The following is a 26,760-nucleotide window of genomic DNA, read 5'->3' on the forward strand; positions in this document are numbered from 1 at the left end:
CTGGCCCGCTTCCACAATGCTCTCTGGTGATGGGAAATGCCACTTGTGTCCCATTGGGGTGAAGCCATTACACCTTTAATAATATTCCACAGCCTGACTGGCTGGCTGTTATGACGTATCATGTGAATTTTTTTTAAGTTCCCATGACAATATTGGGAAATGTTGAGGGGATGACAGGAAGGTTTTGTACGCTTCTGTACGCTTCTGTTGTGTTCACATGCTCTGTGACATTTCCAAAGTGCCACTTCCCAAACCCATAACCACAGCACCTTCCTTTTTTTTTTTTTTTTGAGACATCTTTTGGAAAATACTGACGTCACTGGATGTTGAAATCAACTCCTTGCATGTGGCACACCCTTCAAATATAGCCCCATTCCCCTTCCCTTGGGAACAGTTGAAATCCAAATGACACATCTCAGCACAATTTGCCACAGGGGTTGTGTTTTGAAACCCAAACCAAGCATAGTGAGTTCGGATGGGGCTCCATTTACGACACCCCATGCCAGGCCATACTGGGGATGCATCAAGAGTTGGCGTCCTATCCTCTTAGGGTTTGTCTGGGTCAGCCTTATGGACTTATTCAAGCCCTCTGTGTGTGGACGTTGGTCACGTCTGAGAAAGCACAGGAAGCTATGTTTGCCCTAAGGCAAAATCCGGCTTCTAGTCACGCAGCCTCACAAACCTTCAGCCTTCTTTACCCAATGGTCCAGTCACGGTATTTTGGTTCATTTCTGATGTACCTGTGAGTCATCCATTCCCTCTGTCATGAGGGTCCCCTCTGCCTTATACTTCAACCTTGTCACCCCTCCTCCTCTTCCAGAAATACCCAGGGCCATTTTCTCCCATAGGTCTGTCCAGATGCCCTCAGCCGGGGTCAGGAGCCTCTCTCATGTGGCTCTGTGGAAATAAGTAGAAACTTTGATTCACTTCCACAGAGTTCCCTTGTGTTCCTTCTAGACACTGTGGTGCTTTAGACAGCATATCAGTATGTCAAGGTATAATTTACATTTAGTAAAATTCTTAGCCATCCAATCGACTGCTCACACAGTATTATAGAAAGACAGTCAAGGTACAAAACATTTCTATCAACCCACTTAGGCTCTTTTTCGATCAGGCCTCAGCCCAGCAGTGACTACAGCTTTGCTTCCTGCCACCACAGGCTAATTGTGCTTTTCTAGAATGTAAGGGGATCAGTCAGCCTGTCCCTCTCTATGTCTGGCTTGTTTTCACCCTTCATGTTATTTTTGAGATGTATTCATGTTGCCGCATGGGCCTGGGACAGGTTCCTTTGTTTTACAGGCGGAGCTGTTGATGGTTCTATCTGGCCTGCCTCTGGTTTTTAGGTACTTTGTGAATTGTTTTTACATCTCTCAAATGCATGCCTAGGGGTAGAATTACTACTGGGGTAGGTACCTGCTTAACATAGACCCGTGGAGTGCTTCTGAAGGTACCCATCACTGTTAGTTTCCAGGGTACTGAGAGCAGCTCAGTTCGCCTCAGTTCCTAGTGCCCAGCCCAGGGAAAAGCACATAGCAAGGATTCAGTGTTTATAGAAAGGTAAGTGAATGGGATGCTCAAGTCAGTCTTCATTCTAAATTACCCTCTGACCAAAAACAAATACTTTGTCCATTGAGCGGAGGCCCCGGATTTCTCTGACTAATGCAGGTTCATTAGGGTCAGGCAAAGACTGGGGAAACAATGCTCCTTCCTCACCCTGCTCTGGAGTGAGCCTCTTGTGTGAGGGTGGTGTGGGAAAGGAAGCCAGGAACACAGGTTAAAGTGGGACCATAAAGGGGACCTGATCACCAGAAGCCACTAAGCTCTACAAAGCCTACCTTCCCTCATGACATCTAGCATTTTCTCCCCTTGGGATGGCTAGCCACTTTACCGGAATGACCTTCCATTTGGCTCTTGACATCTTGGTGAACTTTTGAGGTTCAGTTCAGATGTCTTCTTCTCCCCCTAAACCCATCTTTGCCACCACATCTGGAAACTATTCCTTTGTAGAAAGTGTTGGATGCTGTGCAGCAGACAGTAGTATTCATTAACTGCCAGCAGGATGCCCCCCCGCCCCCCATCTATTGAATGGAGTCAGACTTTCTTTGGACGACCAGCTCCCAAATAATGACACATAGACTTTTTATTAATGATGAAAGCTTGGCCTTAGCTTAGGCTTCTTCCTAACTAGCTCTTAAAATTTAAATTAACCCGTTTATATTAATCTACATTCTACCATGTGGCTCTTTACCTCTCTTCCATACTGTACGGCAAACTTCCTCCACACCTGGCTGGCGAATTCCCTCGTCTCTCAGATTCTTCCCCTGAGTTCCTCTCTCTCCCTGGAAGTCCCGCCTATCCTCTCCTGCCTAGCTATTGGCCACTCGGATCTTTATTAAACCAATCAGAAGGTGCCTTAGGCAGTCAAGGAAGGACAGAGACACATCTTCACACAGTGTGCTCATATATCCCTCAACCATTGAACTTACCTGTATTTCTGCCTTGCTCTTCTACAAGGTGACAGGCCACTCCATGGCCACAAGCTTGAAGGCCGTCAGCAGCCGAGCAGCTGTGGCTACAGCCATTGAGGGGGGACCTGAGGCTACTGAGCAACACCCTCACTTTCAGGGCTTTTCCTAGGAAGGAGTTAAATTATATGGCCAGACGCGTGTTGTTTCTCGAGAAGAGTGGTTTTTAAAAGAAACATCTGTGTCAGAAGAGGAGGTTATGATACAACCTTGAATCTGTGGCACCTGGATAAGCAAAGGATGGCAGCTGGCTTTCAGCTCTGGTCTTGGGGCACGGGTCAGGAAATACAAACATAACAGGCAGATAGCTCTGTTTTTTCATTTGTGCTTATTTACAAGATAGTTTAGTCAGTTCTGTTTTAGAGCAATGGTTCCAAAGAGATAGTCATATATCCTCTCTCTCTCTCTCTCTCTCTCTCTCTCTCTCTCTCTCTCTCTCTCTCTCTCTCTGTGTGTGTGTGTGTGTGTGTGTGTGTGTGTGTGTGTCCTCGCTCTCTGTCTCTCTGTCTCTGTCTCCATCTCTCTTCCCTCCCCTCCCCCTCCCCCAAGTGTTAGGACACTTATGGTGGTTCTGTTTCTGTCCTCCAAGTGTTAGGATTACAGGTGTGTCCCACAACAATGGCTAGCTTGTTTTTGATTACTGATTCAATAGTTTAAAAATCTTAATTTTCCCTCTTTCCTATGAACTTCCTATTTTTGCAATTATTCCTGAAGTATTTTAATTTTAATGTTGGAAAATGTAGTGATCTTCACTATGATAACATGCTTAGAGAGAGCCAAGGTGTGAGTTCTTGGCCAAACCATGCACATTTTTTTGTATATTACGTTGTACTTTTTAAATTATAATCTTTTGGAGTGACATAAACTCAAGGCTGTAATTAGAAATGGTATTTCAGGATTTGGCTTCTTAGCAAATGTCATTTCAAACAAATGAGAATCACTAAGTTAATGTTTCTCATTAAAAACTAGAAAACAAAACAAAACTATGTTGCACCAAAAAAAAATTGCCAATTTTTCAAAAAAGAATGGGCCTGCAAATTCTTCAACATTCATCATTTTGTAGTTAATCAAGAGGGAGAAAAAAAAAAACACCAAACCAACCCTCATTCATAGGCATTGAAAACAAAGAACTGTATTCCACTTTTAAAAATGGGGTAATAGCATAATTATGAAGAACAGGTAGAACTAATTAGCTTGGGTGTGTTTGATTAAATGGCTTGCCTTCTTGGGATGAAAGCAAACCCCCGAGTCTGGTATGCTGGAGACGCCACAGCTGCTTTCCCCTCTATTGAACCAGTAAGCGGTAAGTGCAGCATTAAAATTCCTGGGTCGATTTCCTGCCTTATTCAGCTGCCGGGGAAATGATTCTTCTTCTCTCAGCAAAACGAGAGGCATAACTCTTTCAGCATGGGTAGCGTCAAGCTGCTGGCAGCTTCCAGAAAGCCTGCTCTGTTGTGGGGGTGCTTAGAAACTCACGGTCCCTGGAGCCATGGAAAGATCCAGTGCCGTGGTGGTACTGCCTGTAGCTGGCCATGTGTTGCTTTTCTGGCGTTTCTTGAGTTATCCTTCCCTCTTCCCAGGCACTCCAGGATTCGATTGGTTTGTTGTATCTTAAAATGAACACACTCCTTGTCTACCTGGATATGTCATGGACAGTTTCAAACAAACACAAAATGAACAGAGGAGTGTAATAAGTACTCATATACCATCACTCATCTTCACAAACCTATGGCTAATCACACATTTCACCCAGATTCCCACCTCCCTAAACTCTGTATTTAAAATAAATTGTAAATTTTCCATAAGTGCATATTAAGCCCTGAACATTTCAACAAATATGTCTACTAAATAAGGCACTCTTCTAAATGATGATTATTTGCACATATGATTGTTGCAGATAAAATGTAACACAGAATTATCTTCAATTTATAATGAATGCTTTAAGAATGGATTAATAAGTTTAGCATAGATAGTGTCTTTCAAACACACTTTAATACTTCAGAGTAACTTCTAAAAGTCGAATATAAATACCAGTTTACAAAATTTAATCTCAATAATAGTACTGCTTCCTATAGTTTGAACAATAAAAAAATGGCATCATGGGACTTTATATTTTCAGGTATTCATGTACATAATCTTCCCCTAAACAAATATTTGAAGTAAATGTTTTTAAAATCATCACCACACCTATGGGGAAAAAATGACAGAAATTCCATCTTAACATGTGGCAGCTGTATGTTTAAATTTCCAGGAGTTTCATAAGTATCATTGGTACATTTCCCGTTATTAAAAATAAGCTGTCAAAATAAGCCTCACCTTGCAACGGCAGCTCTTCACTGTGTGGTTTGATGGATTCATTAATAAAGGAGGTTTAATCATGAACATCGCAAATGGAGAGGAAGTGACTGGTCACACAGTGAGCAGCTAACACCTCTTGGCCACATTGGCTTCGGATGGCTGTCTCTTTTCTGGAATGGTGACTTACTGATAAGGCTGGGTGCCCGGCTGTCACTTTCAATGTCTTCTTCAGAGCTAACCAATACCCTAACTTTGGTGGATATCATTTCTATGAGATGTTTTTACTCTTTTCCTTAGGCATGGATCTGCATCCATATCCCATATGTCAAGCATATATTTTGTTTTTATGTTTGTAAGTAAACGTTGAAGTATTGTTTCCCACAGTTAGGATTCTTTACACTGCCTAGGTCCTGTTTGTGTGACCATTTATATTCAGGCTTGCTTTTTCTCTTCAATGTGTGTATTTATACATGAGTGTGATACATGCTCTTCCCACTGATGAACAAGGCCAGTGCCTTCATTTCCTTATTAACGAGGAAGTAACATGTTTCCCGTGCTTTTTCATTATGACCAGTAGACATTAGTCTGACTCCTTGTGCATGTGAATGAGAGTCTATTTAGAGTATGACACACAGGAGTGGGAAGGGGTCCTCAGCTTTTGCTGGACTGTTGGCTTTCTCCAGTTGGTGTGCAGTAGACCATTGCCATCCGTGTCTGGGACTCGTGGTGCTTCTGGTCCTCCGCAGGACTTAGCATCATTAGGATGCTGTGGTTCTGCTGGCATAATGCGTATGACAATGGCAACTCGTTCCTTCCACCCATCCTGTCTGGTCACAAGTGAGAGACGGTACCATTGCATGGTCAGTAGCTTTTCCGGCTTCACCTTCTGTGAATTCTTTTGTTCATGGTAGTGTTGCTTTTTGTTTCTTGTTTTCTTTCTTTCTCATTCTCTATCTCTGTCCTTCCTTCCTTCTTTCTTTTCTCTAAGACAGAATTTCTCTGTGAAGTTTTGGTGACTGTCCTGGATCTCGCTCTGTAGACCAGGCTGGCCTCGAACTCATAGAGATCTGCCTGCCTCTGCCTCCCGAGTGCTGGGATTAAAGTTGTGTTATCACCACTGCCTGGCCACCGCTTTTTAATTCCTAGGTTCTAGAATTTCCAAAGATCCATTCTTGGAGTTTTTTCAAATTGGCTCACTCTATTTTTGTGCTCAGAGAAGCGGTTTTCAAAGAAAATCTTTTTATAGTTTTATGTGGACACTTTAAAGATCAGGAAGAGGCCTTTCTCTTCTTCCCTCCCTCCTTCCTTTCTTCCTTTTCTGTCTGTCTATCTGAAATTCTGCTAGTTGGCTCCTTTGTCCTTCCGCCCCAGTATGGACTTGTGCTATGTCTAGCCCCGTGCTTGGCCTTTCGTAGCTTATGCTCCTGTGTGGGGACCTGTGCACTCAGGCCCCAGCTTTCTTCTCTCTGATATAGGAGCATGCACAGGCTTGTGTGTATGTGCACGTGTGTGTACATGTGAGAGTGGGTGTGAGTGTTGCAAGTGTGTGTGCATGTGAATGTGTGAGTATGTGTGCATGTATGTATGAGTATGTGTGTGCATGTGAGTATGTGTGCATGTGTATATATGTGTGCATGTGTATGTGATTGTGTGAGCATGTGAGTGTATGCATGTATGTGTGAATGTGTGTGTATATGTGTGAGTATGTGTGTGTGCATGTGAGTGTGTGTACATATGTGAGTGCGTGTGTGCTGGTGTGGGGGGGACTGTTTGAAGGAGGGATGTATTTCCTAAGAAAAGATGTAATGAAAATAAATTTTCTGAGATATTGAAATATTTTATTTCATTTATTTTTACCACTGTGATATTTAGTTTTTTGCAGTTTACCCAGGATCACAACTCCTTGAATTTTGAAAGCTTTGTTTTTCCACTTTCTCTGATTCCTGCTGAGAAGTTTGACCTGTCTGGGTCCTGCTTCTTCCTTTGTGGCCTGCTTCACTCTGGAGGCTGTTAGAACCATCTTCTGTCCTCACTCATCTAACGTTTACGATGCCTGTCTGCAAGATCATCTGCTGAAATAATTTTTATGAGTTATTCATTGCACCCTTTTCACCCAGAGACATATTTCCTTCTGTTCTGGGAAATAGTCTTTTTCTTTTCATCTTCTTTTTTAAAAATACTGTTTCTCTTTACTTACATCATGGAAATGCTTCTCAGTGGAAGTTGGATTTCTCCAATTCTCTTTCTTATTTTTTCGCTCTCTTTTCTTATATTTATATTTTTCATATATCTTTATATTTAACTCTCCTATTATTCCAATGACTTTTAAAAACATTTTTTGCACGTGTGTATATGGTGTGTGCATGCGCGCACGCAAGCCCACATGCATGCCATAGTATGTGTGAGGAGGCCAGAGGACAACTTCCGGTGTTGAGCACCACTGTTTACCTTGTTTGACACAGGATCTCTCTTGTTTTCACCCCTGTGCACAACAGGCTACCTGGCCGGAGAGCTTTCAGGGTTCTCCTGTCTTTGCCTCCCATAGCTCCCTAAGAACACTCGGATTGTGCACACGTACAATCACACGGGTTCTCGTGATCCGAACTTAGGCTGGAAGGTTTGTGCAGCATGAACATTACTCTTTGAACCATCTCCCTAGCCCCTGTTAATGTTTTTCAATTCAGTTATTATTATTTTAATTTCTGAGAAATATTCCTCAATGTTTATGCTGTTACTGTTTGATAGACTCTAGCATTATACTTGGAATGCCTCATCAGTGTTCCTTCTGAGGATGGTAATCATGGTTTTGGAAGCTTTCTTCAGCCTTCTGTGTTAGATTGGTCTCTGGGTTTACCTTAGTGGAACTTCACACGAGTGCTGCCATTTTGGATTGTGACAATTGAACTGATTGAGAAACACGTGCAAAGACTGTAGAACTGTGTCTGGCATGGATAAGAACTCAATACTTTATGTTGATTTTGTTATTCAATGGTTTTCCACAAGCCTGCTATTTACATTCATATATCACCTTGAAATCCCTTAAAAAAATAAACAGAAAGTCGAACCTCTTCCAGCTAAAATAATGGAAAATATAAAAGGTTAGTTTTGTAAGAAACCTGAGATGATTTTCAGTTTAAGAACATTTTGTCCCTGCATCTGTTTTGAGAAGCAGCCCAAATGTTGTGGCAGGAAAACAGAGATCCTACTGAAGTTTGATGTATGTCATTATAAGTTAATTGTTCTTCAAAGTAACAATTCTCTCCATTTTTGTTTCTGACTTTTTCTCCCCATGAACAGAAGAGCTTGATAGCCTAGGATTGCTAATAATTTACAGCCTATTTTATGTGTGTGACAACCTGTAATTTGAGTAGATAAACGGGTGTGTGCTCTGTTAGTGAACATTATCCCCGTGTGTTGTTGTGGGGGCCAAGTTGAGGGTTGCTGTGACTTCAGATACCTAAGTTCCACTCACCTATGAGTGGATGGAGGTTCTGGCTAGGCATCACGATGCTCATCTGAGATCAAATCATATTAGTGACTTAATGGGAGAAGGCCTTCAGAGAAATTCTACCTTTCTTGTGCACATTGACAAGGGTCTGCCACTGGGCCAGATCCCCACCTGCAGCCCTGCCTTCCCTTTCCTTACACTGTGATTCTGCTAAGATGACCAGACTAACCGTTTCTATTTTTAAGTTGTTTTTCCTGGTTTATACTCTCTAATTTGCTTTTAGATGATCAACTCTTTGTTCTGAGAGCCCCTGACATCAATACCGTAGACTCTTTGACCTGTCTTCAAAACCATGCTCTTTCCTATATGTACCAATACATATAGGAAACATATAGGAACAGTGACTTCCGGGTTGCAAATGCAGCTTTAGTTTTGTGTCTGTTTGTATGTCTCTGTCCCCTAGTTCAACACACACACACACACACACACACACACACACACACACACACACACACACACACACACAAGTGCTACTGACTAATAATCATTACCTCTCCATTTTTAAGGATGCATACAAGGTAATGAGCTTCATTATGACATTTTCATATCTATGTCATCATGCTTGGCTCCTAATCTTCCCTCTTCCCCATCCCCCAGACCCCCACCATGCATCTTATTAACCTTCCCAATAAAATCATAAGAATTCCAAATTGATGTTTTTCTGGTGAGTCTGATCGAGGTAGATACAATTTTTGAACCAGATACTCACAAATACATTCATCCATCTGACGATACATTGACATGTATTCCTCATATAACTAGAGATTTACTTTGATATTGTCAGACTAGATGAACTACTTTTATTTCCTGTGTCTTAAGTGTGTTAGTTTCAAATGAACTCAACTCAGAAAGAGCAAAGAGTGGAAATCCAGACTCCAAAAGAACCTTACCAGTTCATTGCTAAGGATGAACAGACCCAGGATATCAAATGAGATGCTTTCTGAGTTCACCTAAGAGATGTTATTGGATTTCTAGGCAAGAACAAAGACCATTTTGGAATCAGCATCAGTTTTTATAGGGAAATATAAATGCAAATTAACCTTATTCATTTTATGGGCAATTTTTGTATAGCTTTCTAAAGTACATGGAAACCCATACATAACCTTGCCAATGACTTGTCACCCTGCTACACTAAAAGTGATGTAAGTATGCTTGTATCCAGTCGAGGCTTCTAATTCACCACCACAGTGTCCCATTTATATCAGACATATAGAAGCTACATTGTTGGAACAACAGAGAATCTTTTATAATATTATGATCTAAATATATGAAAGGCTATTGACTTTTTAAAGTAGTCATGGCAATTTTCAAACATATACAAAAGCCATTTGATGAATTCCATCTACTCACAGCCAATTTTAACTGTTTCCAACCCACTGCCACTCTTGGGTCTAGTCCCTTTTCTCTCTCACGTTGAGTTAGCTTAAGCATATCCAGGACAGCCTATCATTGCATTGGAAAAATATTTCATTATCGTTTTCTGAAAGAACTCTGTTTTTCATCTTTATAATGTCATTATTGCACCTAAAACAATATTAGCAATTGTTGCTTAAAATCAAGCTGTCAGTAAGTGATTGACTATGATTGTCTTACACATGCCCTTGATGACTGTTTTGTAAAAGTAGAGTCCAAATAATTTCATAGATAGCTTGCAGTTGGCACATTCCTTAAGATTATTTCACTGTAAAGTTCTCTTGCCTCTCTTTTAGTGCACATTTTAAACATTCAATTTCTTTGTTGAAAAAGCCAGTTTGAATTTTTCTGGGGAAAAAAAATTCCCCATTCCTGATCTTACTGATTATATCCCCATGGTGCCATTTTATGAATTCTGCAGCTGTAGTTCCTCTAGCCGGGCATAGGTTTTTGATGGAACACAGGCTTCTCTCTGACATGAGAGCAGCTCCAGAGATGGAGCTGTGCATTTCCTTCGCATCCCATCATGGGACACAGAGTGTCTGCTTCTGAGTTCTTGATTCGGAGACCGAGCCCTGGGTCCAGCTGCCAGCATCATCTTGCTAGCCATTCTGGAGTTTCCCGCTAGCTTTTCTCTTTACAGTTTTAGCAGCTAATGAGCTTGGCCTTGCTTCACCATGGCACTGGGCTTCTGGATTTAGAAGACTTTACCTACTTCCACCCTTCCATCCTGGATTTATTCTGGCACCTTGCTCATTTGTTTTCTTGTATAGTCTATCATGAATTTATAATTCTCTAGTGCCCTGTCCTGCATTTATTTCATGGAAGAAAATACTGTTGGGGACACTGTGAGAAGAGGCTGCCTGAGTTGGGAAATGCCTAGTACTAGTGTTCCTCTGAGGCATTTGTGTGTGACACATGGCAGGTGTGAGCCCATTCCAGTCCTAAGAACCCTGTCAGTTCGTGTGCTTGAGGTAACCTGGGGTTTCATCAACCACTGGTTTCTTTTTATCATGAATACCTAAAGGTGTTTTATCTAGAGACACATACTTTGAGATGCTTCCCATCTCAAAGTATGTGTCTCTAGATAATAATAATAGGAATAATACTTGTGGGACTTGACCAAGTCAAGGTCACGGCCACTAATTGGTGTTCACCTTCTTTGGAGGAAGACACACGGAGGAGCAAACTCAGGTTCCGACAGCAGATTGCCATGCTGTGCCATGCTGTGCCATGCTGTGTCATGCCTTTTGTGAACACAGTTTCATCTACATGGTACTGATTTCTTCCACGCTTTTGTTGCTTTTGGCACTGAGTCCATCTCCAATGTCAACCATTTCAAGTGTATTAAATACTGCCAAAGTCCAGTTCTCTGTCACAATGTTGAGAACAGTTGTCAACCAATTTACTTTATTTGAACATGCACATACTACATACATTCTCTCTCTCTCACTCTCTCTCTGTCTCTCTCTCTGTCTCTCTCTCTCTCTCTCTCTCTCTCTCTCTCTCTCTCTCTCTCTCATGCAGTATTGACACGTAAGGAATTAAAAAAAAAGGAGTCACAGCGATAATTTAGAATTTGTTTGTTTCAGCTATCAACTCTAGATTGCTTTTCACATCAGAAGCTCACAGTCTGTTTTGTGGCTCACTATGGAAAATCGAATTGAGAGAAATTAGGGACAGAGACCAATTTTCCTTTGCTCTGAAGATACCTCAAGCTCTGCACAATAAATGTTTTCCATTAGAGGGAAAATGTTGCGCATTAATGCTCCTGAGAAAAGATAATGATTGCCAGTAATGCCATCAGGAAATGATTTTTTAAATGTTTCAGAGTGTAAGCATGAATCAGTGACTAAATGGGAATACAAATTATTTTGCAGAATTGGAACATTAATGATAAAATCGTTTCTTGGAGAACAAGTTATTCTAGGAAAGTCTGAATTTTGAGTTTGGGGACATGCACAAGGGACGTAGTAGTAGTAAGACCTATGAGTAGTCAGAAGACTTGGTTAAAATAAACAGGAGCGGAGCCAGGGCTCAGAAGACTTGGAGTTCTGTTCTGTGGGATAAGACACGAGAAGGGCTGAACAATGCGTCATCGCCGACCTCCACAGTAGACTAAACATGCTTTGTGCAACCCTGGGCTTCTGGGTCCTTGGCCGTTGGTGTACGGTTGGGTTCAGTTTAGACCTTGGCACTGCTGCCCATGATAAACGTTATAGTGTTCTTAATGTTAAATAAAACTACCATTTCAAAATGGTCATGATTGCAAGGGCCTTTTTCTGCAGGATGTGGCAGCATACACTTGTAATTCCAGCATTTGGGGAGTAGAAGAAAGAGGATCATGAGTTCAAGGCCAGTCTGGACTACATAGTGAGATTCTATTTGAAACACACACACAGGAAAATAAATATGTAAATAAAATGTTTTTGTATTTAGAATAGTCAGGAAAAGACAAGAATATGTTAACTAAACATTTTCAGAGTCATAGCCTTTTCCTACTTGCCATACCCCTGCTCTTTATGGCAAGTGACTCTTACGTTTGTTGGTCACAAGAGCAGAAGTCAAGTGTAGATAGTAGCTGTGAATGTTGCCAGTTTCCCGCCCTTTAAGGACAGTGTGTGTGCTCTGTTCAATCGTGCATTGTTGAGAAAGATGAAGACAGACAGACGAAAGGAAAAATGATGACTACCGTATAAACATTCACTTAAATGCAACTTCAAGTTTGATTTGATTGCATTATGCATTCCTTCATGTTGTTTTACATCTGGAACGTTGTTTGTGAGATCACTGAACCGAAGCAGAAATGTAAGGGGATTTCATGATTTTGGCCCAATCCTTTGTGACTTGCCCAAGGCGACGTTTCACCTCCTAGTGTAGATTTTGTTTACTTCACAGTTTGGAAGTCACTTTGTTCATTTTAAATATAACACAGTTATGTTTTCTAAGCCATGCATAGTCTGGTCATGATAACAGCGAATGATCAAGTTGGCTTAAAATAATAGTCATGGTGAGACATGGGAAGGCTGAATGTCTTCAGTGTTTGTTAGAAATCCCAGCGTTAGGGAACAGAGGAATGTATGAAAACAATAATTATCAGTGTCAACCGGGAGGTTGTCACTGAGGGCTGAAGCTCAGAGTTAGGGGATCCTCTTGGGGTATGAGTGCTCTGCGCACGCATGTCTCTTAACAAAGACGGCGTTTTCTGGGCCGCATCACATGTCTACAAGCAGAAGAGGTGCCAGCCAAACTGTGAACAGCTCTCACTTTTAAAGCTGCATGAGGAGGCTGGCCTGGACCCACAGCAGCCTTCATAATGTGGCTATGGAGATGTTTTGGGGTGGGGGTGGGGGAAGGGAGTTCAATTTTTAGTGTGTGACCAGTAGCTTAGTTATGTAGCAGCAGGAGGCCCCGAACCAAGCTTCTGCTTTTCCATTTGCTTCAGCCAAACTTTGGGGTTTTTAAATGTGTTTCGGCTTATTTGTCCCCATTTTAGCCTTAATAATCTGCACTCTGTTCTGTTTCCAGAGATGTGGTAAGGTTCAAATTATTTATGTCAAAGGGATAGTGTGGCAGTTTGAAATTGTGTCTCATTAGAGTAGTGTCTGCCTCTCAGTCCACCAGATTCTGATTCCACTGATATTTCTTTACTTATTAAAAATAAGGAAGATCTATTTTTCTTTTCATCAATTGTCAGGCCTTTGGATCACAAATGAAATTGGGTAATTCATTTTAGCTCTCTGAGAAGTCGGCTTTCTGAGTCAGAGAGGTTCCATTTGAAGAAATGTACTTTCAGTTTCAGGTTCTATATGAGGACCATATTCTTTGGAGGAAAAAATGTGGACAAGGTGGCTGGCTTTCAGAAGTACACAGTTGCTCTGCTAGAGTTCTCTCGGGGTAGAAATGGAGTAATAAAATCTGAAATTGCAGAATGGCTTCTATTTCAAAGTCAGACTGCCTGACCTTGCTTACATAGTTCAGGTAGAAATGGAGAAGGAAATTGAGTTCCCCTTTCGGGTGATGCGTGACCACACGGCATCCATCTGGGACTGCAGTGTGGGCCTGCCACCTCAGGGCCAAGGTCCTGGTAGAAATAGTGTTCTCTTGTTTTCGTCCTTATTCCAGAATGTTCTGAATAAAACCCTACTCTCCACTACAAAGGTTCGTGTGTGTGTGTGTGTGTGTGTGTGTGTGTGTGTGTGTGTGTGTGTGTGTGTGGCGCGTGCGCACACGCTCACACGGACTCCCACAGCCCACCATCATTATTTGGTCTCTGTCTTCTGGAGCTGGGACCAATCATTTAAAGATAATCGAGAATTCTTTCTGATATGTGCTTGGTTCTCTGCTTTGCTGTTTGGCTTTCTCTGGAAGCCGTTACTGGCACATCCCAGACTGTCAGGCCCCTGAGCATTTTGGATTCTGCTTCAATTCAGTGGAAGGAAGTGTCGTGGATTATGAGAGTGTGGCCAGAACTGTCAGATTTCAGCAATCAGCTCCCGACCACCTCTTTCAATGGGTGATTTTTTTTTCATTCTCAATATCATGGTCTATGTGTCCTGGCTGGTCCCTCCATTGCTGCAGCATAGGTGACCTCCTCAGTCTGCCAGTATTTGCTAGATGAAAGTGTGGAGATTTTTTTTTTTCCTTTGAAGTTCTTTGGTGTCAACATCAGCCATTCCAGTAGCTGGAGAGAGGAATTAAGATCGTGTGAACATCATCATGTCCACAAACAGGCATACCCTGTGTCTCAATGTGGTAAAACAGGATGGGGAAGCATTTTGGATTGATTGGTAGTCTTGCCCTGTCGGTGAAATCATTGCTTGGGATATTTGTGTTTGTCTGATTGTGTCGGGGAGGATGCTAGGTCTGTAATTACTGCCGTGTTGGTTGAGGGAGGCTCAGCACATCGTTTGCTTTGCTGTCTTTTAGAAAGGTGAGTGGAGAGAAAATGGTAAACATGTAGGATCTTGTAACCTGTGAAATCTGGGCAAGTCACTTCTAGCACACTGAGAGAAGTAAGATCATGAGACTCTGGACTGAGGAGGAAGGTGTCTGTATGGAGCCACAACCCTCTAAGTTGAGGTCTGGGATCCTTCTAGCTGTGTGATACTGGGCAAAAACTTTAACTAGCCTGAGCCTCAGTTTCCCGACTTGTAAACTGTGGATTACATTTTGAGCTGTAAAGAGATGGCAAAGGTAAAAGACTGCACAGTTTTCAAGTTGGTGGCGAGAAGGTACAGATGTGGCGGCTGTCGTTCAGAACCACCTTCAATGCCCTGCGGCTAACACATTCCTCGTATTTGAGAAATAAGACTTAATTGCCCCAGTGCAAGAGGAAGTTTTCCTCCTGGGTTGGTGATGCCTGGCATGGTAGGATGATTGCCTAGCAGGTACTCATGGCACCATGAGTTGATCCACGGCCCCACATAAACTGGGCATGGTGGCACACATCTGTAATTCCGTGACTCAGAAAGTAGGGACAGGAGACTGGGAAGGTCATGGCCGTCCTTGGTTGGCCTGGGGTATGAGAGACCCTGCCTCAAGGAGAAGAGGGGGAAAGAAGTTATTCTTGGCCCGTGCCTTTGAGCAAGCTGAAGCGTGCAGGCAACGGCAACCTCACCTCCTCAGCCTGCCCTCAGGGTCCTCCTCCTTTTCTTCAGAGTCACATGGCTTGGCCGTTGCTTTCCCAGGTATCTGACTCTCCTTCCTACAGCCCTGGCTGCAGCTCGCCATGAGCCCCACCTCCTGTTGGTCAAAAGAAAGACCTGGGGGCTAGCAAAAAGTGGAGCCCTGTGGGGACATTCTGCCCTTCATTTTTACCAAGACTTGCATACTACATTCCTTAGCAGCCAAAGATCCCTGTCTGGAGGGGAAGGTTAGGAGCATCTCTGTCACAGAATGGAGACAGGTATGCTATCTGTCTGAATAATGGTGGCTTGGGATAAAATGTAGCAAAGATCATGGTTTCCTTTGGATGACTGAAAGAGGAATGGGTGGACCTCAGGGTGACCCACCCTCACTCTCCGTTGCAACGTTTATGCCTCTTTGCCTCTGTGCTTTAAGGCGAAGGCGCTCACCTGTAATTCTGTTATATTGCCACACCTCTGGGAGGTTGGTTACTGGAAGACATGCCATAGAAATGATTTGTAGCAAGAATGTTTCTTCCTTTATATCAAAGCACCCCTTCATCTCCCCCTTTAAAGCACAATGTAGAAGCTTCTCTCAGAAGAGGGGAGAAGGTGCCTGCTGTTGCTAGGCAACCAGAAAGAAAAAAAGCTGCAAGCCCAGTTACAGTCACTGTTGGCAAGATTTTCTCAGAAAGCCTAGCTGCGCTTGCAAAGTCCTTTGTGTAGCATTAACACACATGCGTAGTGGGAGGACAGAGCATCTTCATTTTTCAACACCCCTTTCCTACCCCTTGTCCACACTATTTAAGCCACAGATAGATGGAATCTTGAGACCATATTTTTGGGGGCGGGGGACAGGTTCCATGGCTGTCCTGGAACTCACTCTGTAGATTAGGCTGGCTTTGAACTCATAGAGATCCACCTGCCTCTGCCTTCCAAGTGCTGGGATTAAAGATGTGTACTGCCAGGCAGCATGAGACCAGTCTTGAGGTATTCTGAAGGAAGATGCAGTGCGGATACATACATGGTTATGACACATAGAGGGCTATCTTCATTTTCAAGACCTGACTTCCAAAATCAAGTGGAATCCCTTTCTCTGGTGGCAGTGATGAATGGGACCACTCTTCCTGCACCTGCCAGTTCCTTAAGTGTGTTCCATGAAGGTTATTTTTACTCAAAGGAGATGTTTGTGCCCACAATTGAATTCTGATGACATCATTAGATAGCTACTGTGTTCCTCTCTTCGGGGGCTTGGGCATTTTCTCTCTGGCTGACCATGAAGCCACTGTATTTTCTGATTCTGAGGCAAAGCATCATCTGCCTTGTGGATCCCGAGTGGAGTCCCCTGTAACCTATGATGTCCTTCTGTTGCAGATTTCAACTCCCTCCAGAGTGAATCCCCGGATCCCCAGGACACAAGTCAACACGGCCCTCAGCCACAGACACCCACAACAGAAGCAAAACTAATGGTTCCGATGGTGGCTAGGCATGGTGGGGATGCTGGAGATGGAGCTGAAGAAAACATTGTTTACCTCTGATTACATGCTCATTTATTTTTTCCAAGCAAACAACAAAAACATTGGCACTTTGGGGACAACCTTCCCTGGGCCCCAGTCCTTGTGTGTGTGATTGTCTGTGCCCAAATTGCTTTAAGAAGAATATTTAATATTTCATGCAAGTTCATTCTTTTGGGCATGAGTCTAATAATTAAATTATTGAAAAACAGCTCTGCGTGTAGCATCTTTAACTTGTCTCACACACTTTCAAGTTTCTAGAGGAGAAACTTACCTTGAGTAAGCCGAAGGATATGAGAAAGATGTTTGACTTTGAAGTTCCATATTGCACTTTGTAGCCATTCATCTGGAGTGTGAAATGCCGTTCAAGATAAAGACGAAGCCATTTGGATTTAGGGAATGATCTTTGCCAGGGGTGAACCGCTGTCACAGCAATTGCCCATGACGGTGGCCCCATAACCCCAAGGGCAGAGGTAGATATGGGAAAGGGCTTTTCTCTCTTTGCTCTTGTGTATGAATGTCTGGGGCTTCAGAGTTGGAACGCTGTTACCCTCACCATGCAACCCATGTGTCCTGTCTAAGAATCTGTTCTGACCGGGCAGGCACTGTGTTGGAACACAGTCTGGAAATACTTGGGACCTGAGCCGTTCACTCTGTGGCTCACTTTCTTGTCCTGATGCTGATGGGTTCTGAGTCTCTATCAGCAGCATCTTCTAGCCCAGCCCAGGGGCTCCCTCCAGTCCCTTTTGCTGTAAATAGTGAAACTCCAAGAGAGAGCTGGCCAAGGACTGCCACTCACTGCAAAGAACTCGCCCCTACAGTTCTTCAGGACAAGAATGGCTAGCTCTTGGTGAAATTTGTTGCCTGCCTGGGCTTTTCTACAGAGGAACAAGTGGCCCTTGTTGCTTCTAGAGTACTGTGGATCTCTGTGAGAAAATAAACCAGGAAATGTTCTCATCTTGTCCTTCAGAAATATTTGTATATGTTTTGGTCAGTGTCAATAAATACCTTTTACCGCATTATTTTCCTCTGTAAACTTTAATATTAAGCATAAGACCATAGCAAAACATGCATTGCACACACACACACACACACACACACACACACACACACACACTACAACACACACAACACACACACACACACATACACACACACATACACACACACACACACACACACACACACACACACACACACACACACAGGTCCTTATGGAAACTGAAAAGGAAGGGGGCCCATTCATTCATCCCGGCTTGCAGCAATGACCAGGGGAGACATGATGTGAGGGGAAGAGAAGTCACTCGGATCCCAACTTACTTTTCCTGAAGTGATAAATTGTCTCTACGTTCTATTTTCACTTACACACGTCAAATTTTAAGGTTTTAAAGAATCTCTTTTGGGGGGTAACTTTTCTAGCTCCTGCTACATCTTATGCTTAAAGTGCATTTAAAAGTTCGGTGACTAAGTTTTCCCCAGAATGTATGGCGATTAAAATTCATACACTTCCTAAAACTCTGCCCTGTCACTTTACCCCCAAGGCAGACTCCTAATGAAATGCCATATTCCACCCCCTCCCTTACCCCAAAAGATACCTAGGAAGAAGAATCTTTTTCTAGCTCCACAAAGTTGACCTCAGAATCCTATAACCCTTGAATGGAAAGCTTAGGATTATTTCGGTATAAATCTTTGCTCTGATAACTATAAATATCTTCTTTTTTTTTTCATGACAGTGGAAATGGAAATAGTAAATATATGGAAAGATGTTAAAATCCCCATGGGTTCTGCTTTAAAATCTGTGCTCAACTGACTTTCACGCCCTGAAAACCAGATTCTTCATACAGCTGCTTGGGAACAGCCTGGGCAGTTTTTGAGAGACTTGTATTTGTAGGTTCATTTTGGCCATTCTCTTATTTAATATTTTGATGTTTTAACGGATGCAGTTAAATGTCCAAGCTTCCTTGGGAAGTTCTTCCTTTTCACATGTCTTTCATGAGCACACATCCTCTACCCTTGGAATGGCTCCTATGTTAAATGCATTGTTACCTCTGTCTGATAGCAGCAGAACATGGGGCTTTGTGAGGTGGTTGAATCATAAGGGTGGAGCCTACAGAAATGGAGTTAATGCGCTTATTAACAGGCACCTTGGGGAAAGTCCACAGTCCCTTTATCAGATGGAGGGCACAGCAAGAAGACATTTTCTGTAACCCAGGAAATTGGCCCACATCAGACACCACATCTGCTAACACATTGCTCTCAGGCTTTCCAGCACTTGGAGTGTTGAGACATAAAAGTCTATTTTTCATAAACTACCTAGCTCATGGTATTTTGTTAGAGTAACCTGAACAGGCTAAGACAGAACTCAACAGAGATTGTTGACTCCCACCCAAATTCATTAATCTTCTGAGAAGACCACTGTTTCCCAGATCCCAGGTAAGTGTCCCCGACGAGGACCTGCTGTGCCCCCCAAGTTGAATCTTAAAGGAGGCAGTCATCCTTATGTCCCGGAATGAGAAGCGTGTTGTGCTGCCCCCTCCAGGCAGCATGAATTTATGCATCATCTCCAGTCTGTTGTTCTGCCTTTCATCAGGCTGTGTAACTGCTCTATCCATACACCTTCTAGCCTACTCACAGTGGGAGCCCTGTTCATTCAGGAAAATTAACAAACCCGCTTGCTGCTAAGGAGGGGTGTGTGTGTGTGTGTGTGTGTGTGTGTGTGTGTGTGTGTGTGTGTGTGTATGGGGTGTGTGTGCACATAAGCGTGCCATGTAAGTTAAGAAGATAGCACAATTCAGTCACGAGATAACAGGTAATAAAAAGGAGTAGGTATTCCTTCCTGTGGAACTTGAGGTCTGCCCTCTCTGACTTTCCCACCGAGGGGCAACAGTGCTTGACTATTGAGAGAACGGGTGTTGAAGCAAATGTTCCACTTAACTGGCCTATGTCCTTCATATTCTGCTTTACCTCTCCCATCCTTCATCTATAAAAATTAGGATAATTACCTTATGGGATTGTTGTGAGGATTAAACAATGAAGCAATGTGATTAGAACAGGGTCTAGGGCATCGTAGTCACCCAAATATATGTCATCTATGGCCACTTTTAAAAATCTGGTAGTAATTGCTCAGCTTAGCCCCAGAAACTGTGAATGGAGAATATGAGTACTTGGAGATGGCTCGGAATGGCATTGGAGTCAGTTCCCAGAAGATAAACCTACATCTTATTTGCATCCCTAATACTCATGTATTCAACAAACATTTATTGACTGTCTGGAAGGGGCCAAGCAGTCTGTCAGCGATGAAATGAAAAGGAACAAGTCCACACAGCTGCACCAGCACGTGAGTAGATCCTAACAACGGCACGGAAAGTGACCTGGAGACGTGCAGGTTGCTATGAGAACTCACAGGAAGAGACTGCTGGGGGCCAGTATATGTGGGACTTGGCGGGGGGCTGCTGCTAAGGAAAGAGATGCCTGAGGCTTTCATAATAGAGAGAGAAGGTAGTGAAGACATTTCCAGCAAGTGGGGGCGGGGCAAGTACTAGGTCTGGCTATATAAAATGAGAAGACAGAGATGTTGTAGGAGGCATTGGAAGTACCCATAATGAGTTTCTTCTCCTGGATTAGGTGTCCTGTGAAGTGGTCTCACTTTGCCTCTTCAATCACCCTTATACATGTAGCAGGGGAACAAGGAAATCCTGCCCATCTTACCCTGGTAACTGACTAGGTTCTGCAAAAGACCCAACTATGGAGTGGAGAGGAATATCTGTTTCCATATGAGCATGCTCTTAAATTGTGATGAAATCCCCATCACTTTCTCCCCTTTCTATACCAACCTCTACCAGTGGAGTCTAGTCAAATGGGCATCGGCATGTCTGCCTCCGTGGTCCTAAGTTGTAATGAAAAAGAAGCAAAGGGGTCCCTGGGGTCCCCCGAGGATGCAGCCTGGAATGCATTCCACAGAGAGCTTCAGAATGCTTCTTTGGGATGAGACTGAGACTGTGTATGACGACCCACTAGGTGGAACTCTGAAAGGAAAGGGAAGGGGAAGAAGTGGTCTCACTTCGTTCTTCTGTGTCCTTCTCTCTGTCAACTCCTCTCCTGCCTCCAGATCCCATTTTCATATGTCATTAGAGGTACACGCAGAAGGAAAAGGAACGAGAAAGAAAGGGAGGGAGGAGGCACATGGTAGAAGATTCCAGAATCTTATGGTTGACATGAAGAAATCAGTGTTCTTCCCTGACTGGCTCCTCTGCACAGATATCCCCCTGGTGGTTTGGCTGAGGTGTCCCCCATAGTCTTGGGCACTCAAGTACTTGGTCTCTCCAGTTGGCGGTACTGTTTGGTTTAGGAGGTGTGGCCTTGCTATAGGAAACACGTTCCTGGAGGCAGGCTTTGAGAGTTTAGAGACTCCTGCCATTTCTAGTTTGCTCTTTCTGACACAAGCTTATAGTTCAAGACGGGAGTCCTCAACTTCCTGTTCCTGCCACCGTGCCTGGCTGCCGTGAGAGACTCTTGTCCCCTCTGGCACCATGCTCCCAGATAAACTCTTCGGTAAGTTTCCTTGGCCATGGTTTTAACACAGCAACAGAGAAGTGACTAACAAGTCACTTTTCCCAGAGTGAGAGAGGCAGTCAAAAGACACTGGAAAGCCAAACAGACCCAAGCTCTGCTTCCTGAAGATTTTCCAACAGCACTGGCTTCCACAACCCCTAAGGTCCCATTTGCAGAGCATGGACTAACACGAGGCAACTCCTATGCTCCTGGAGTCCAACGTGAGAGGAGCCTGCTGCCAGCTGGACACCCTTCAGCTTTGCTTCTGGGCTGAGTTGCCTCTCTATAAAGTGGGGATATTGGCAAAAAAAAACCATACCTTGCAGAACCGTAGTGAGAAGTGTACAAATTGAGCCAAGGACAGAAAATGGCACACAGCAAGCACTCCAAAAGTGACATATGCAGGTAACAGGGGTGAGGAAGAGGCACGTAGGAGTGTGTTTGAGAAACAAAACAGCAGAGGCCTTTTTCAGTTTTTCATAGTTCACGTTCCTGTGTCCTGGAAGACGTCCAAGACCCATGATGCTGAGCTTGGAGGAAGAGCCTCAAGCTCCACAGGGAAGGAATGGATGAAGAGTCTTTGGAAGTCTCAGACCAGCGTCTCCAGAACAGAAACCGGAACCCCATCCATTACATCTCTTTGCCTCTGGCTCCTGGGTTTATGGCAGTCACTTCAAGTGGATGATTGCACATAGCTTATGGTGGGGTAATTTTAAGTGGGATCATGGTTCATTGGGTTTGCAGAGGTTTCATGGCTGAGAAACTTCAACATGGTATTAATTGAGTTCCAGTAATCTGCCCACCGATAAAACTCTTGGAAAGGTGGCAAGTCGAGAGTTTTAAATATCGCCAACAACCAAGACGTTCTTTGCTAATTTTACTAGCCTCTACAGTTGTGTTAAAGAGATGTCCCCTATTCTTGCAAAAGTCCCAGCTCCCATCCGCTCAGTGAATTTTTATTCATGGGTCTGGCAGCCATGCTGATCAGTTTACCTCCATCTCTAGCCAATCCAGGTGTCAACTGTGCCCAGGGAGCCATGGAGTCTTGGCTCCAGGGAAAGTTTAGAAAGCTTCCTTTGTCCAAGTGCTTATTGGAGGTCCCCCCTTTTTTCATGAAAGAAACCTTACTTGTCTGTTAAAATTCATTGTTAACTTACCTATTAGTTTGTCTCTGCTTTTTTCCCTTTTTTCTCCTCAGATGACTTCATTGTGTTGTCTGCCTGTGTGTAGAAGGGGGCAGTGAAGGGAGAGGAACTGGATGCTCGGTGAATGGGAATGGTTTACTTCTGGTTAACAACTCAAGTTAAACATTTAACCATGGATGTTGGTGTGATTTGAAATACCACTGTGGGTAAATGCCTGACTCCTTTTTTCTCCTGTGTTCTCCATATCTCTTGCCCAAGGGCCCGGACACCATGGCTGAGGTCTAAGGGCCCTGATACCACGCAGGCTTCCTGGGCACTTTCTAGAGCTTATTTTTTCAATCTATAACATAACAGCTTCAAATATAAACACAAACACAGCCAGCATCAACAAGAGCATTTTGCATGGGCCAGGGAGCTAAAACTGACTTTCAGAAATGTGCTTGCCATTTTCCTTGGCAGCCACACAGCCTCCTTGGAAAGCTTGGGTCCGCCTCACCACAGCTGGCAAGGTGAACTGTGACTGGCGTAAGACATTGGCAGGTGCCAGCAAAGGACAATGGGCTTTTAATTAACATCGGAGGAGCCAAGGCTCAGAAAACATCCCTTGAAGATGTACTTTTAAATACGTGTGTTCCCCTAACCACCCTGCAAACAATAGCCAAGGTCATCAATCTTTTTAGCACAGGAATTTCTTGCAGCATAAGGTAGTGATGCAGGTTTTATTCTTCTTTACTTTGCAATACCTTGAAAAAAGAAAGCCTTTTCTTCTATTCCCAGTTTAAAGCTGTTGTTTCTACCATGGTGATTATATAATTTGATCCTTCCAGGCAAAACCTCTGCTTGCAAAGTTCTCATTAGATCTGACACTGGAATTAATGTAAACGTATCTTGGTTAAGGCCGTATTTTGAGTCACTCACTTGCAGGAAGATTTTCTAATGTGGAGTCTGAGCCTGCTAAGCACCGTTGCTATGGAGACAGTGTAAGAGATTAATTAAGGCTAGAACAGATGTTGTGAAGTGTGTGGAATATGCTGTTTGCTGTTAGTAATTAAAGAGGGTGTGTTTGTACGTGAGAGAGGAGAAAAATTGAGATGGGATACAACAGTCAAGGTGCTGGCCACGTGACCTTTCCTCCAGCAAATCTCACCACCAATAACCCTGCTGACACCACTGAATTTCTCATCCACCCAGGCCAGATAGAACAATTACTTGAAGTGGTCTATCCAGTCTTCCTTTCTTGGTCTGATTTATAAGAGGCACAGGGATATACAAAAACATGTTCTTGTATCAGTGGGTTCAGAAAACCCATCTGTCTAAAGACCTGAAAATCAAACTGGACTGTAAATGGTTTTTAAATTGCCTAGCAGGGAGGCCAAGTTTACACGCTGGAGTTAAATTAGTCATCCAGACTGCTAGGGGTACTATTATCGGTGCACTGACTATCCAGAGGGAGACTGGCTTGTCCACTGTCATGGGCGAATTGTCATGGGATACTTTCAGAATTAGAGAGTGAATTAGCATCAGTCTGGTTCGGGTTTCCTTTGGGGAATATTGATTTCAGTGTGGACTAAACCTTTTGATTAAAATTAAAACAACAACAACAACAACACTGTATTGTTTACTTTAACCTGAATAAAATGTTAGTATCAAGATGAGGTCTGTGTTGAGCAAACTGGGGTCCATTTGCATCCTGTCCAGTGGTCCCTCTGAGTAGCATCCCCACACTGCCTCCTCCTGGTCGGCAGGGAGTGGTTAATGGCTTGAAACATTGCTAGACTTTTCTTCTGGGGGAGATGAGGCAGCAATTTTACTTGGACTGGCATCCTTTCTTCTTTGTCTCACAGCAGTAGAAGTGGAGTTGTCTGAAGTCGAGTAGCACATCATAGAAGAACTTTGTTTTGGTGTGGGGGTGGGGCGGGGCTCATTACCCTGGTGGCCGAAACTCAGCTTCTTCCTGGCCACAGCCTGTGGAAAGCAGGTCCACATGTAATTATGTACTAGGCTGCTGTAAGGTCTGAGGGGTTGCAGATGTGTGTGTTGGTGGGTGAGGGCACATGCTCTTAACCAATCCTTGGTGATTGCTCGTGTGCATGGGCTTTAGCCAGACAGGCACCCTAGAAACTCCTAATGCCCAGGCTTGCCCTGTCACAAGAGATTGTGTGAGGGATTTGGTGCATAAATGAAGTGGGTTCTCTCTCTCTCTCCCTCTCTCCCTCCTTCCTCACCTCTCCTTCCTTCTTCCATCTTTCCCTTTAAACTAAGTACCATCTTCAGGAGACACTCATACCTTAGAGCAGGTCAGCTGTTTTTCAGTTGCGTGCTACTGAAACTCAGAGAGCCAGAGAAGGAACAAACTGTGTCCATGGGAATTTGTCACTGTCCTTATTTCTGCAGATGACCTAAAGCTCTATTGTTCTGAAACTTGATTGTCAAACTAGTTTTGCTTCTCATTTCTCCTGTCATTTGAAGGTTGTCTGCATTGAATTCATGCGATGAGACTTTCAGTGAGGCCACAGAAGTGGAAAGAAGTTGGATTTGCCCTTTGACTCAGCTGTGATTTCTAGGCCTCTTATCATGAATAAGAAAACCGATCTTTGAAGAATATAAGTCTGCCCACCTTTTCTTTTTTCTAAGCACATATAGATGAAAGGGGATGTATATTCTGGGTTTGATGTCTTAAAATGAAACTGGGCCATGAGGAAGAAACAACATCAGTGGTTTGATGTTGCTGAAGGGACTCCTGATTTGGTAAAAAGGCAACATCAGAAACTTTGGAACAATGGGGATAAAAATAGGAACTGATTCAAAAGGAAAAATTTACTTCCCTACTCCAGTCATCCAATTTTGAGGAAATGTTTTATTCTTAGCAAACACTGGCATACATTCTTCATTTGTGAGTGTGTGTGTGTGTGTGTGTGTGTGTGTGTGTGTGTGTATGTGTGTAAAGTGGCATGTGTGTGTACTTATGTGTCTGCACACTTAATTTCCATCACTTTAATATACCTGTTAGCCCAGTAACAGAATTAACTACTGTCCTTCTAGTTTCTAGTATACCTTTCCATATGTTGGTAGGACCAAAAGGACCCAGCTTCCCAGTGGCCATGGTGTTGCAGACACAACCCACTATCACACTGCATAGTCTGAGGGCATTTGCATCACTAGCAACTAATACCAGAGCCTTGGTGGGTTCTAAGCAACAGAGGCTTATTTTCAATAATTTTGGAAAATTTTCCAATTTTCTAGTTCACAGATGGCTCTGTCAGGCTTGTTTTCACAAGGCACAAGAGGTATGGCAAGTGTCAAGGGTCTCCTTCATAAGGACAAGAATATAAGGCCTCACTCCCTAATATCACCTTGGTTATACTTTCAATATATAAATGGGGGCAGAAGGCAGATATTCATATACTAGCACCCATCAATCAACCTATGAAGATGAGAAAAATTATAATGTATTGTATTTCTTACTCAATAGTCCAGGATTTAGTTCCCTTGGATTATTTATACATAAATCATTTATCAGCAAAAAGTGAATAGCTGTCTAGCATGCCCAGGACTCTGCTTAGCATGGGGACACAATAAGGTACCTATCCTATGAAATCTACCATCCACAAGGACACTGTTTATGTAGCCAGGGCAAGACCTATATCAGCAGTGAAAGAATACCCATACCCCAGGAAGCATCAAAACGGTAGACAGCAGCAATAAAATGAACTACCCGAATGGATGTACAATTGTAGGAGCTGACGTAGGGAGAAGTGTTCTGAGTGTCCAGGTGTGGAGGTTGTCACAGGCAAAATCTGTTTTGAGTTTTTGTCTGATGTTAGGATTTTGAAGTTTTTGATTTAATTTAACTTGGTCTCAATAAGGGCGCACTATACCTCACCGAGGAGGTATTGGGGAGTGTGTGAACATATTTTTGGTTGTCAGAGTAAGGATTGATATATGGACTGCCTCTCCTAGACCACTGTAAGTCCCAGACACCACCACCGCCGCAGGACAGGGTAGTAAAGAAAAGCATAACAAGTTTATCTGTTTACTCAAAGTTTTACATGGTGTGGCAGCCTGAGAATTGAAGACCCTCCAGTTCAGGGAAAACTGTGCTTTTGTGCTTAGGTCTTATGGAAAATTGACAGCCATGGAGAAACAGAACTGACCAATGAGGTGTGTCAGAGTGGGCAG

General features: G+C 43.3%; 1 protein-coding gene across 6 annotated transcripts in view; it reads left to right on the forward strand.

The window, feature by feature from the left end:
* The window catches only part of Arhgef28 (Rho guanine nucleotide exchange factor 28), a 300,377-nt gene extending 282,473 nt beyond the window's left edge, over window positions 1-17,904 (forward strand). For all 6 annotated transcript variants that reach the window (XM_052743476.1, XM_052743480.1, XM_052743477.1 and 3 more), the window contains one exon: window positions 16,746-17,904. In XM_052743476.1, the coding sequence (XP_052599436.1) occupies window positions 16,746-16,909 (164 nt within the window). In that variant the 3' untranslated portion in view covers window positions 16,910-17,904. The remainder of the gene's footprint in view (window positions 1-16,745) is intronic.
* Window positions 17,905-26,760: the final 8,856 nt, after the last annotated feature.

This window comes from Peromyscus californicus, unplaced genomic scaffold, assembly GCF_007827085.1.
Source record: "Peromyscus californicus insignis strain IS unplaced genomic scaffold, ASM782708v3 Scaffold_18__1_contigs__length_77618521, whole genome shotgun sequence".
Taxonomy (NCBI): Eukaryota; Metazoa; Chordata; class Mammalia; order Rodentia; family Cricetidae; genus Peromyscus; species Peromyscus californicus.